This window comes from Sus scrofa, chromosome 14 (genome assembly GCF_000003025.6).
Source record: "Sus scrofa isolate TJ Tabasco breed Duroc chromosome 14, Sscrofa11.1, whole genome shotgun sequence".
Taxonomy (NCBI): domain Eukaryota; kingdom Metazoa; phylum Chordata; class Mammalia; order Artiodactyla; family Suidae; genus Sus; species Sus scrofa.
Window position 1 is genome coordinate 55834568 of NC_010456.5, and position 15195 is coordinate 55849762.

Sequence of the window (15195 nt, forward strand, 5' to 3'; positions counted from 1 at the left end):
ATTAACAAACAGAAAAAACAAACAAAAACAGTCAAGCTACTGCTTTTTAAGAAATCTTAACCTATATGGGAAAAGAATCTGTAAAAGAATGGATATACGTATATGTGTAAATGAAATCCTTTGCTGTACCCCTGAAACTAACACAACATTGTAAAGCAACTACACTCCAAGTGAGGAAGAAAAATAAAGGTGTTCTTGCTGTGCTGCAACGGAATCATCGGTGTCTGTGGAGCACCAGAATACAGGTTTGATCCTTGGCTCAGCACAGCAGATCAAAGGCTCAGATGTTGTCACAGCTGCAGCACAGGTTACAAGTGCAGCTTGGATCTGATCCCTGGCCCAGGAATTCCATATGCCAAGGGAGGCCAAAAAAAGAGAAAAAAAAAGAAGTATATACAGTTGTTTTTTCATAGGTGCTAAGTGGACTTGAGCAGTGGGTTAAGGATCCAGTGTTGCCACAAGCTGTGGTGTAGGTCACAGATGTGGCTCAAGATTTGGTGTTCCTGTGGCTGTGGTGGAGGCCTCAGCTGCAGCTCCAATTCAATCTCTAGCCCAGGAACTTCCATATGCAGCAGATACGACCATAAAAAGAAAAGAGAGTGATGATTTATGCACTGTGCCAAGCAGGATATTAAAATACTAGGAATAGGTGTTCTCTTTGTGGCTCAGTGGTGACAAACCCGACTAGTATCTATGAAGACACAGGTTCAATTCCTCGCCTTGTGCAGTGGGTTAAGGATCCAGCATTGCCATGAGCTACGGTTTAGGTCACAGATTCATCTCAGATCTGGCATTGCTGTGGCACAGGCCAGCAGTTGCAGCTCCAATTCAACCCCTAGCCTGGAACTTTGATATGCCGTGGGTGCAGCCCTAAAAAAAAAAAGAGAAAAAGAAAAGAAAAAAAATACTGGGAATATAGTAAATATGCCGTATGTGATTAATTTATAATGATGAGCATTGATGTAATTACAGTCATCAAAAAAATAAAGAAGAAAGAAATTTTGATTTATTCTGAGCTTTTGGTTTTTGCTTTTTGTTTTTTTTTTTAAATGCTGGTCATCTCTGCAGAGGTATCAAGAAATTAATTTACTCTTCAACACTGTTCCCACGTGTTAGGTTAAATCTAACAACAACAACAACAAAAAGACAGCAAGAAAATTTTCTTCCAACAAAAACAGTTTAATCCTTTTACTTTAGAGACTAAAAGTAAAAAATTGCAGGCCTATGCCAAGTAGCGGCAAATCGACTCTCTGCAGTGGCCACCAGGGGTCACTAATAGGACACTTCATGCAGGTCACTGTCACACACCACGGGCGGATCATCATTAAACCTGCATGAACTGGGACTGTTCACGTTTCTGTGTGACTATCAGCTTCCACCCTGGGTCACAGAGTGCATCGGAATGAGCAGTGGGCCTCTGAGAGAAACCACTGTGTTCACAGGGTTCAGAGATAGAGAATGTTCAGGCTCAGCAGTTGCAAAATGCATTATTTAGTGCCCCTTAGACTGCTACAGGCTCACTTGTGGGTACTTCTTAAAAGCAAGAGCCCTTGGTGGGACAATCCAGTAGGTCTGGGATGGGCCCTGGATCCTGCATATTTCAAAAGCACCCCAAGGGGTGAGGATGTACACTCAGAGATGGGAACTACTGGGTACGAGAAGGTGCTGGCATGCTAAACGGTTCGGGTAATAAAGTGGACGTCTGTCTTCATCTCTGACTTATCCAGATATCAAGCTTGGTTACTTAATAATTAGTCAATACAATACAGCATGGTTTAAATGTTAATAACCAGGCGTTCTCATTGTGGCTCAGCAGATTAAGGACCAGATGTTGTCTCTGTGAGGATGCAGATTCGATCCCTGGCCTCGCTCAGTGCATTGAGGATTCAGCATTGCCACAAGCTGTGAAGTAGGCCACAGATGCAGCTCACATCTGGTGTTGCTGTGGCTGTGGTGTAGAGCCAGCAGCTGCAGCTCCAATTCAATCCCTAGCCCAGGAACTTCCATGTGATGTAGGTATGGCCATAATAACAGGCAAATCAATGCTTTATTAATGATCTAGAAAAGTCCAACAACCCTGTCTTAAAATAAGGATTTTAATTTTCCTAAATATTTAATCCTTGGATTCTTCAGATTTCAATTTGCGGTTTTGCAGAAAAAACAAACCAGTCTGAGAGCAAAGTTCTGAGCAATGATGTACAATATACAGTCAAGTGAACCTAAATCCTGAACCTTGATGAAACTGTCAAAGCCACCACTACCATTATCAGTTCCACTTACCTTTGTTGTTTTACAACAGAGTCAAAACCAATGGTTTCTACAGGTTTATTTCCAATTATAACAGTTTGCTCTTTTTCTTCTTCCTCTGGTTCATCTTCTAACACATAGCGATTCTTAATTGCAGTGAGAAAGTCTACTCCAAAATTTACTTTGTTTGGACGAATAAAAGATCCTCCTGTTGGATGCCTGGAAAAGGAAAGTAATGGAACAGAGAAAATATCATCCATGGGGATATTTAAATAAGATCACACACACAAAAATCATTTATAAACCGTCAGCCTGCCACAAGTATAAAATGTCTGTGTTTACAAATACATAAGCAAATAAAAGCAATTAAATAATTTGAAAAAAAAGAAAAAAATATCATCCAGCAATAATGGCCATAAAGCAATGTTCTGAAGCTGGGGGTTGCCATTTTGGTAATAAGACCTGGCCCCACCCAACAGCCTGCACACTCTAGTGCTGCGATGCCACAGAATGAAGGCACAGACTGAGAGGATACAGAGCTAAAAGGTTTGAAAAACAAACAGAATAGAACAATACAATAACTGAAATAAAAATATACTAGAAGAAATCAGAAGTTCCCATTGTGGCACAGTGGAAATGAATCTGACTAGGAAACATAAGATGGTGAGCTCAATCACTGGCCTCACTCAGTGGGTTGAGGATCTGATGTTGCTGTGAGCTGTGGTGTAGGTCGCAGATGCGGTTTGGATCTGGCATTGCTGTGGCTCTGGTGTAGGCCAGCATTTGTAGCTCTAATTAGACCCCTAATCTACAAACTTCCATATGCTGCGGGTGTGCTCCCCAAAAAAGAAATCAATAGCAGAATAACTGACACAGAAGAAAGAATAAGTGAGCTGGAAGACAGAGTGGTGGAAGTCACTGCTGCTGAACAGAACAAGAAAGAATGAAAAAAAAATAAGGAGACTCGACAAGACCTTGGGGGCATCCTTAAACATAAACATTTGCATTAGAGGGGTCACAGAAGGAGGAGAGAGAAAGGGCCAGAGAAAATATTGAAGAGATAATAGCCAAAAACTTTTCTTTTTTCTTTCTTTCTTTCTCTTTTTTTTAATTTTGTCTTTTTAGAGTCACACCTGCAACATACGGAGGTTCCCAGGCTAGGGGTCTATTTGGAGCTACAGCTGCCGGCCTACACCAGAGCCACAGCAATGCCAGATCCAAACCGCATCTGCGACCTACACCACAGATCATGAGGTTGTGGGTTCGATCCATGGCCTTGCTCAGTGGGTTAAGCATCCAGCGTTGCTGTGGCTGTGGTGTAGGCCAGCGGCTACAGCTCCTATTAGACCCCTAGCCTGGGAACCTCCATATGCTGTGTGAGCGGCCCTAGAAAAGACTAAAAAATAAAACAACTAAAAAAATAAAGTGATGAAAGAGGAAAACCTACAACCAAGAAGACTACCCAGCAAAGCTCTCATTCAGACTGGAAAGAGAAATCAAAAGCTTTACAGACAATCAAAAGCTAAGAGAATTCAGCACCACAAAACCAGCCTTACAAGAAATACTAAAGAAACTTCTTTAGGCTGAAAACAAAAGACTACACTAAGAAACAAGAAAATGACAAATGAGAAGGCTCAGTGGTAAAGGCAAATACACAGAATGGGTAGGAAATCATCCACACACAACTATATCAAAACCAGGAATCAGGAGTTCCCATTGTGGCTCAGTGATTAACAAACCCGACTAGCATCCATGGGGACATGGGTTCAATCCCTGGCCTCGCTTAGTGGGTTAAGGATCCGGCATTGCCATGAGCTGTGGTGTAGGTCGCAGATGTGGCTCGAATCCTGCGTTGCTGTAGCTATGGCGTAAGCCAGATTTGACCCTTACCCTGGGAATCTCCACATGCCACAGGTGTGGCCCTAAAAAAAGACAAAAAGACCAAAAAAAAAAAAAAACAAAAACAAAAACAAAAAACAAAAAAACAAAAGGCAGGACTCAAGAAGAGGGTACATATACAGAAAACTATACATGCATTTGCAATTAAGATACCAGCAAGTTAAAATAATCTTGTATGTATATAGAATCCTATAGAATCCTATACCAAAACCTCATGGTAACTGCACACCAAAACTCTAGCACAGCAGTTCCCACTGTGGCGCAATAGGATTGGCAGCATCTCTGGAACACTGGGACACAGGTTTGATCCACAGCCCAGCACAGTGGGTTAAGGATTTGCCACTGCTGTAGCTGTGGTATAGGTTGCATCAGTGGCTTAGATCTGATCCCTGGCCTGGGAACTCCATATGACTTAGGGTAGCCAAAAAGGAAAAAAAATCTAGAACATAATACACACAGAGTTAAGAAAAAGCAATCCAAACACAACACTAAAGATAGCCATCAAGGGAGTTCCCATCATGGTTCGATCCCTGTTGCCATGAGCTGTAGTATAGGTTGCAGATGTGGATTAGATACTGAGTTGCTGTGGCTATGGCTCAGGCATGCAGCCACAGCTTCAGTTTGACCCCTAGCCTAGAAACTTCTCAGTGGAAATACACAAGAAGAGGTCAGCTTAGTGTCAAAGCATCAAGTGAAGGAGTGTGTGACAGTACCTGAGAGTTAATTAGATGTCTTTTGAGATCCCCCCCTCAAGCTCCTCATTCCTTTTTTTTTTTTTTTGTCTTTTTAGGGCTGCACCTGCGACATATGGAGGTTCCCAGGCTAGGGGTCTAATCAGAGCTACAGCTGCCGGCCTACGCCAGAACCACACCAATGCCAGATCTGAGCCATGTCTGTGACCTACACTACGGCTCACGGCAATGCCAGAGCCTTAACACACTGAGCAAGGCCAGGAATCGAACCTGCAACCTCATGTTTCCTAGTCAAATTCGTTTCCACTGTGCCACGATGGGAATCTCTGTTCCTCATTCCTATAAGCTGTAGGAAAGGTAATCTGCACCATTGTTTGGCTATGTCTATTTCTGCTTAAAACTTCCAATGCCTTTTCATCATAACTAGAATAAAATAATGAAAACTTCTCATATTAATATCTTCAATGTTATTTCAGACCATATTCCCTATCTCTTCTTTCCAGTATTGACTATGCTTCATGCCACCTGCCTTTCTTTTTTTTATCTGATCTTCAAACTTGCTGTAATAGTTAGAACAGACTGGGCTGTACTGCAGTAACAACCCCCAAATCTCAGTGGCTCAGCTCCTATGTTCTTTTTTCTTTATACAGTTTCTGATGTGGCCTGGCAGGTGTCTTCTCTGTCTTTTGACCCAGGATCCAGGCTCCCATTTCATGATGCTGCTGTCTTTTTTTAGGGCCGCAGCCACAGCATAAAAGAGGAAAAAAAAAAAAATAGTCATTAAACCACAAGAGAACAAAAGAAGAGGGGAAGAAAAAGACTAACAAAACCCACAGAAAACAATTAACAAAATGGCAATAAGAACACAATATGAATAATAAATGTAAATGGATTAAATGCTCCAACCAAAAGACAGACTGGCTGAATGGATACAAAAGCAAGACCAATGTATATGCTGTCTATAAGAGACCCACTTCAGTTCTAAGGACAGATACAAACTGAAAAGTGAAAGGAATGAAGAAGATATTCCATGCAAATGAAAATCAAAAGAGGAGTTCCTGTCGTGGCTCGGTGGTTAATGAATCCGACTAGGAACCATGGGTTGCGGGTTCGATCCCTGGCCTTGCTCAGTGGGGTTAAGGATCAGGCGTTGCCGTGAGCTGTGGTGTAGGTTGCAGCCGCGGTTCGGATCCCATGTTGCTGTGGCTCTGGTGTCAGCCAGCGGCTACAGCTCCAATTCAACCCCTAGCCTGGGAACCTCCATATGCCACAAGAGCACCCCAAGAAATGGCAAAAAAAAAAAAAAGAAAATCAAAAGAGTATCACTATATCAGACAAAACAGACTTTACAATAAAGTCAGTTACAAGAGACAAAAAAGGACATTATGTAATGATCAAAGGATCAACCCAAGAGGAAACGGTGACAACTGTAAATCTATATGTACCCAGGAGCTCCCATTGTGGCTCAGCAGTACCAAACCTGACTAGTAACCATGAGGACATGGGTTCGATCCCTGGCCTCACTCAGTAGTTAAGGATCCAGAATTGCCATAAGCTGTGGTATAGGTTGCAGAGGCGGCTCAGATCTGGCATTACTGTGGCTGTGACATAGGCCAGCAGCTATAGCTCCAATTTGACCCCTAGCCTAGGAACTTCCATATGCTCTGGGTGCACCCCTAAAAAGACAACATATATATGCACCCAACATAGGAGCACCTCCATAAATAAGGCAACTGCTAACAGCCGTAAAAGGAGAAATTGACAATGAAAATAATAGTGCGGGAGTTTAACAGTAACATCAAGACAGAAAATCAACAAGGAAACACAAGCCTTAGATGATGCTTTGGACTAGATGGACTTTGATATTTATAGAACATTTCATCAGAAAGCAGCAGAATACACACTCTTCTCAAGCACACATGGAGCATCCTCTATGACAGGTCACATTCTGGGCCACAAATCAAGACTTGGTAAATTTAAGAAAACTGAAATCATGTCCAGTATCTTTTCTGACCACAAAACTATAAGGCTAGAAATCAACAAGGGAAAAAAACTGCAAAAACCGCAAACGCATGGAAACTAAACAATAGGTTTGCAGAGGAGGCTCAGATCTTGCGTTGCAGTGGCTGTGGCATAGGCCAGCAGCTGCAGCTCCTATCAGACCCCTAGCCTGGGAACTTACATATGCCACAGGTACAGCCATAAAAAGCAGAAAAAAAAAAAAAAAAAAATCCAACAAGCAAAAGCCCAGGACCAGATGGCTTCACAGGTGAATTCTATCAAACATTTAGAGAAGAGTTAACACCTATCTTGAAACTCTTCCAACAAATGCAGAGGAAGGAACACTCTCAAACACATTCTATGAGGCCACAACCACCCTGACACCAAACCTGGACAAAGACAGCACACAAAAAAAGAAAATTACAGGCCTATATCATTGAAGAATATAGATGCAAAAATCCTCAGCAAGATACTAACAAACCTAATCAACAATACACTAAAAGGGTCATACACCATGGTCAACTGAGACTGTTCCCAGGATGCAAGGATTCTTTAATATCTGCAAATCAATCAGTGTGATACACATTAATAAACAGAAGAGTAAAAACCACATGATCATCTCAATAGATGCAGAAAAGCTTCTGACAAATCCAATACCCATTTCTGATTTAAAAAACAAACAAAAAAACAAAAAACAACCTCCAGAAAGTGGGCATAGAGGGAACCTACCTTGACATGATAACAGCCATATATAACAAACCCGTACTTAACATCATTCTCAATTGTGAAAAGCTGAAAGAATTACCACTAAGATCAGGAACAAGACAAAGATGGCCAGTCTCATCATTTTGATTCAAAATAGTTTAGGAAGTCCTAGCCATGGCAATCAGAGAAGAAAAGGAAATAAAAGGAATCCAAATTAGAAAGGGAGAAGTAAAACTATCGCTGTTTGCAAATGACATGATACTATATGTAGAAAATCCTAAATACGCTGCCAGAAAACTGTTACTGCTCATCAATAAATTCAGTAAAGTTGCAGGATACAAAACACACAGAAATCGAATACATTTCTACTACTAAAAATGGAAGATCAGAAAGAGAAATCAGGAAAACAATACCATTTACCATCACATCAAAAAGAATAAAACACCTAGGAATAAACCTACCTACAGAGACAAAAGACCTGTACTCTGAAAACTATAAGATGCTAATGAAAGAAACAAAGAAGTATAAAAAGCAAACAGAAAGATATATCATGCTCTTGGACTGCAAGAATTAATACTGTCAAAATGACTATATTACCCCAGGCAATCTACAGATTCAGCAAACCCTATCAAAGTACCAATGGCATTTTTCACAGAACTAGAACAACAACAAAAATTTAATTTGTATGGATACACAAGAGACCCTGAAAAGCCAAAGACATCCTGAGAAAGAAAAATGGAGCCGGAGGAATAAGGCTCCCTGGTTTCAAACTATTCTACGAAGTCATCAAAACAGAATGGGGGAGTGCCCGTCCCATTGTGGCTTAGAGGTAATGAACCAGACTAGGATCCATGAGTATGCGGATTTGATCCCTGGCCTCGCTCAGTGAGTTAAGAATCCAGCGTTGACGTGAGCTGTGGTGTAGGTTGCAGATGACATTCAGATCTTGCGTTGCAGTGGCTGTGACGTAGGCCAGCCCTGGCTCTGATTTGACCTCTAGCCTGGGAACTTCCATATGCTGAGGGTATAACCCTAAAAAGCCAAAAAAAAAAAAAAAGTATGGTGCTGAAACAAAAGCAGAAATACATATCAGAGAAAGCCCAGCAATAAACCAATGCAACTATGGTCAACTCATCTACAACAAATGAGGCAAGAATATACAATGGAAAAAAGAAAGTTTCTTCAATGAGTGGTGTTGATAATAATCTCTAGCAAATTTTAATAAAAATATTAATCATATTGCTGTGTGTAATGACTGTTGTCAGGCTTTCCAAGAGATCCAAAACAGGTATTTAGAGACATTAAATTTCAGCATTCAGCATTACATCATGGCAACAGTACCTTACTTTCAGAGAACTCAATACATGCCTATAAAACAGTTGTAAACGTTAATGTTATCACTTTATCACTTTAGAAAATAAATGATGAAAATACATGAACTGCTAAAAATTGTATGATAAACACTATTTTGTCTTTTTAGGGCTGCACCCACAGCATATGGAGATTCACAGGCTAGGGGTCCAATCAGAGCTGTAGCTGATGGCCTACACCAGAGCCACAGCAATGCAGGATCTGAGCCATGTCTTTGACCTACACCACAGCTCAAGGCAATGCCAGATCCTTAACCCACTGAGCAAGGCCGAATGCTCATGGATACTAGTTGGGTTCATTAACTGCTGAGCCACAATGGGAACTCCAATAAACACTATTTTGGCTTACACCTTTAATTTTCCTAGAAGAAATCAAACGTTCCTAGAAGTCATTGTAATTAAAGAGGATGAAAATAACACTGATGATAAATTTTGTCCATATATATACATTTCTTTTCCTGGGAAGTGGATCTAGATAGATTACCAGACTGTAAAAGAAAGTTGTGATCTCAGAAATTTAGGAGTGATGCCATGGGCAAAAGGAAGTGACCCAGAGCTTAGCATAAGCCTGAGGGTGTGGCGTCCTGGGAGGCAGCAAAGAGTGTGGACAATACACAACTTTCTGTGAAAGCCCAGAGGTCACAGCTGAGTTGGCCACTGAATCTAGCAACCAGAAAGCGACCCCGGCAGAAGCAGCCAGGGGGCGGGGGCAACCGGGCAAGAGTCTGCTGGGGCGAGTTCCAGAGTGAGAGGGCAGTGGGCTGAAACCCCTCTTGTCCCAAGGAGACTAATAGGAAAGGGGAGAGACAGGATGGAGAGAGGATATGTTTTAAGATGGGAGAAAATACCAAACTTGCATGTTGATGCAAATAACCCAAGAGAGAGGGGGAAAGGGTGGATGCAGGAAATTCAACTTTCTGTTGCAGCAAAATCAAGTTCGAGTTTGTGTAGGCTGTTGTGACAGCAGAGGATCACCGGCTACCAGAAACTGCCTAGAAAATATTTCATTTTAACCCTTGGAAAGGCTCAAAGTGTGAAGAACACAATTCTGTTTTCACCCATTTCTATCACTCAGCTGAAGAGATTGAATAGAGCAGCCTAATTTTTTTTTAAGAGTTCAAAGAGATACATGTAAGAATTTACCTAGTCTAGGACTTCTCGAACTTAACCTGAAAAGCAGTCAGGAACCTGGAAAGCTAACTGGAACCTACCCCACAAGGTCCACTCAGTAGGATTGGGCTGGGGCCCAGGATCCTGCTTGTCTAAAACAACATGCTGGTTATTCTGGTGCAGGGGGGCTTGTGTCCCACTTTAAGAAACTCTGATCTAATCCAACCCCATTTCAGTTGGGGATTCTGGGGTCACTGTTACATAGGCAGCACAGCCAAGACCAAAAATCTGGAATTCTTGACTATCAGTGTACTAGCCTTTCCTGAGTTTCTATCTTTATTCTCACCACTATCACAAATTTTCATAGATACTAAATCCATTGGTAGATGTTGTTATGTGGCGTTATTTAGTAAACATATATAAAACTACATTGTAATTAAAAAAAAATTTTTTTTAGCTGCACCTGCAGCATATGGAAGGAAGTTCCCTAGGGTCAAATCACAGCTGCTGCTGGCCTACACCACAGCCACGGCCACACCAGATCTGAGCCATTATCTGTGACCTACAGTGCATCTTAAGGCAACGCCAGATCCATAACCCACTGAGCAAGGCCAGGGATCAAACCCACATCCTTATGGGGACTATGTCGGGTTCTTAACCCACTGAGCTAAACATGAACTCCTAAGATATTTTTGATTATTTCGAGGTGACTAAGTTTCCTCTGTAATGCAATGTATTACTTTTCCTGTTTTTAAAAATATTCTTTACACCTCCCCAAAGAATACACAACACAAAAAGAGCCCTGGTCTAGTGTGTATTCCATAAAGAAGTAGAATCTGAATTGAACCTTGAAACATGAGTAGGAGTTTGATGACAAAGTGATGGTATTTTTGTCCTAGAATAGGCATCAAACAGGACCTATATGTAAGTACCTGGGAGAATAAAAAAAGCACAGCAAAAGCAGTACTACTGAAAATAAAATATTTATAGAACCGTAACATTTTAAATAGGTTTTTTTACAAGGTGCTTTGTATGAAGTAAATGACAAAGATCACTTTTAGGCTATCTCGTTTAATTTTCCTTCATAACAGCACTGACAACTAAACGTTATGGATGTTAAACACTTTACATGTACGAGGTTGAACAAAATCTCATGCTATGTTGCTGGGTGTTGGAAAAGTAATTCCAAACAATTTAGAACACGAGTTTATGGACCTCAATCTATCTCAGTGTATACCAATGAACAAGTTCCACATCGGAGAGACTACTCCCAATCTGACATTTACGAAACAGGTTTTGGTTTATACAACAGTGAAACTGGAAAATCTAATGAAATGAAATTATGAAATTTGTGAAATAGTGTTGGGTTTTCCTGAAAGGAGTTACATGGGGATGGAAACAAATCGGAAAATTTATTGTTCAAATATTATGTGATTTACATGTAAAAATAAGTATGAGGGCACATATTTTAAAACCAGCACATTTATAATAAAACGAGAAAACAACAAAGCAAAACAAATACCATGGTTTTCATTTCTGTCCTAAGTTAATACTTTTTAAATGGTGGTGATACACAATTCAAGAAGAGACCTTTATCACCCTGTAGTTTGGCTATAAGCAGATGAAAGGAGTTGGGAATGGTATGAGGCGGTGGCAAAGCGGATGCTGGGCCCTTTACAAATCAAAGGAGAACATCAAAGATCAGTCTCCCCTGAAACATTCCTGGCAAGTTACTCAGAAAACAGAACAGCCCAGCAAATAATAAGATGCTGGCTGAAGGGGTGCCCATCAATAACAGTCAATCCCCAAAGATAAACTAGTCATTCACACAGACCCTCTGAGACCCTTGACTATGATCCAGATGCTGCTCAAAATTTGGATTTGAAATACCAAATCTTGTGTAAAGAGAAAAACTGGGGAAGCAGAGGGAGGGGGTTCCTGCCTCCCCACCCATCAATTACAGAAGAAGCTAGCAAAACCCACACCCCATGCAAGACCAGCTGTTCAGAGATGGAAGGTTTTCACAAAGCCCTGCTACTGGATTCAATCTGCCTGACAAAGCTGTCAGATAAAATTCAGGATGCTCAATGAAATCAAGATTTCAGATAAACAATCACTTTGCAAGATAGGTATGTACGATGCATGTTCCATACTTACACCAAAAAATGATTTACTGCTTACCTGAAATCCAAGTTTCATGGCGCACTCTGTGTTTTTATTTGCTAAATCTGGCACTACTACTCAAAGGTTCCCCAAGGAACCTCAAAATTCCCACAGTAAGCATATTTCCTATTGGAGATCCTTTAGATGCTGGGAAAGACTGGGACTCTGGGGAGTTTCTATAAATATTATTATATGCCTGAGTAGAGCCTTTTCAGAAGACTGTATAACTAACCATTCACCCTGACAGGAGAAAAATTCACTTTCATTTAATGTACATGGCTGGAATGCCTAAAGAAATGACTTGGTGAACTCATTTTCCCAACAGAAAAATAAAAAATATAAAATCCCAGTAGATAGGCACCTTTTTGCACACTGCTTCTGAACATCACGATTTCTATTTTGCCCTGATTCATGGGAAGTTTCTCCACATAATTGCCCTTCTACAGAGATGTGCCCTGTCTGCATCTATCGGAACACGTAGTGATTTAAGAAAAAAAAAAAATTCTTCTAACACTTGATACCATACCAGGAGAATATTTTAAACTGACTGCATTAATGCTCATTCAACATTAATGCAATTTCAAGACACTTAACAATAATTTTATGATACACACAAATAGGTAAATTGGGGCTTTCATTTTTCAAGTTATTCACTGTGTTGTGGACACTGTCTGGAATGGCATGTTCCCTCTGACACCAAGTATTAGAATTAAATTCCACTCAGGGTACTGAAGAAAAGTAAGATTTTAAGATTTTTTGCTCACTGGAAAAGAGAAATCATATAATTCCTTAGTGAAAAGAAAAGCTGAGTGTAAAATACTGACCTATGCAGTTCTGAGAATTTATAGAGTATTTGCTTTAGTTCAGGTTGAAAGAAAAACACTGGGAATCTAGGGACAAGGAAGAGAGGAGTTGAAGGTTACTCACCTTAACTGACTGAACCTCTCAACTCCCCAAAAGACAAGAGATGGGAACTGAAGCCCCTGGAAGAGACACTAATGATGGTTCATAGCCATAAATGCTGGATAAAACTGTACACTACTACTGTTAACTGATAGTGTCACAGATGTCAAAGAGGGTAAGCCTAGCTCAGGCGACAGCTGCATTTACCTCCAGTTATGTAAGAGAAGAGACCAGACTGAAACTAAAAAGCTACATGAAATTATCAGCACCCATATTCACATGTGGCACATGGAAGTTCCCAGACTAGGAGTCAAATCAGAGCTGCGGTTGCTGGCCTATACTGCAGCCACAGCAATGCAGGATCTAAGCCACATCTGCAACCTACACCACAGCTCACAGCAATGCCAGGTCCTTAACCCAGAGTGGCACTGGGAATTGAACTCGCATTCTCATGGTTACTAGTCAGGTTCATTACTGCTGAGCTACAATGGAAACTCCTGCAGATGTTATTCTATTCTAAACTGGAGTCCTGGAGTTCCCATTGTGGCTCAGCAGGTTATGAACAAGACTAGTATCTGTGAGGATATGGGTTTGATCTCTGGCCCTGCTCAGTGAGTTAAGGATCCGGCGTTGCTGTGGCTACAGCATAGGTACATGGCCACAGCTCAAATTCAACCCCTAGCCTGGGAACTTTTCATATATCACAGGTGCAGTCCTAAAAAGCAAAAAATAAAAATAAATAAACTGGAGTCTCATGAGATCAACATGAGCTGAACTAGCTGGGGGAAAATACATAGGGAAGAATGTATGCTGTGAGTTGGGCCTTGAAAACCACCCTGTCTGTTCTCAAGTTCTGCCCTACAGCAACAGGACCAAACCTGAGCAGCAGGGTATCACCCCAGCAACCTGAGATGCCCAGGGGACCCAAGAAGGGAGCTCACCAAACACGCCACTCAGTATATCCCACATCCTGCTTAATAAGTACATTGTTATACTGTGTCTAACACACCATCAGCCACTTGGCATGAACACATTCTGAGGACAAGGATCTGAGTTCTGCTATAAATATGACAATTCTGACTCATTTTCCTCCTTTAAAATTGATATACCACCATTTTGCCTTTTACCTATTTCACAAGTGTAAGATGAGAAAATTTGATCTGACAACTTTAAATTGCTTTGGCCTCACAAAAATAGCATCTAAACATTTTTTAAAAAATGCTTACTGTGGTAAAATACTTGTCTCATTATGACTTTCTAAGTAAAATTTGAAAAAAAAAAAAAAAAGACCCCAATGAATTTCTTTCTTTCTTTCTTTCTTTTTTTTTTTTTTTTTTTTTGCCACACCTTCAGTATAAGGACGTTTCCAGACTAGGGGTCAAATTGGAGCTATATAGCTGCAGGCCTATACCATGGCCATAGCAACGTGGGATCCAAGCCACATCTAAGATCCATACCACAGCTCAAGACAGAGGTCAGATTCTTAACCTACTGAACAAGGCCAGGGATCAAACCCGCATCCTCCTGGATACTAGTCAGATTTATTGCTGTTGCGCCACAGCAGGAACTCCTCCAATGAATTTCTTAAAAGAGGTGTAATGACATGTTAGTAGAGATGTGAATTAATTGGATAATAAGTACATGTGGTTTCAGCTGGGTTGGAAGCCAGATCCTCAACACACTGAGTAAGGCTAGGGACCAAACCCACGTCCTCATGGTTCCTAGCTGGGTTCGTTAACCACTGAGCCACGAAGGGAAGTCCCGAAGCTCCCTTTTAGAATGGTTCCCCAAAATAACCTGACACAGAATTACCTACCCATATAGGATTTCAAAGTCAACAAAATGTCAACTTCACTGAAACAAGAGAAATCTATAGCAAGATAATTATGTACTGCAATATGTAAATGCTCAGGCAAGACTATACTGGGAGAGATAATGAAGCAAACAAATGCTTATTCCAAGGATATGAACCCAAACACTAAGTATGTGCCCATTAGCACTTTAGGGCCAATCGTAGATCTGCCAGGACTGACACAAGTTTTCATTTTCCTACTCAGAGTGACCAAGACTGAAAATATCATCATATCCAGAGGCCATTAAGGACA

At 40.9% G+C, this 15195-nt stretch overlaps 1 protein-coding gene across 8 annotated transcripts in view; it reads right to left on the bottom strand.

The window, feature by feature from the left end:
• The window catches only part of TBCE (tubulin folding cofactor E), an 84553-nt gene that overhangs the window by 17905 nt on the left and 51453 nt on the right, over positions 1-15195 (bottom strand). For all 8 annotated transcript variants that reach the window (XR_002338966.1, XR_002338962.1, XR_002338963.1 and 5 more), the window contains one exon: positions 2281-2466. Coding sequence is in view for 2 of the 8 variants with exons in the window: in XM_021074397.1 (XP_020930056.1) it covers positions 2281-2466 (186 nt within the window). In the remaining 6 variants the exon portion in view is untranslated. The remainder of the gene's footprint in view (positions 1-2280; positions 2467-15195) is intronic.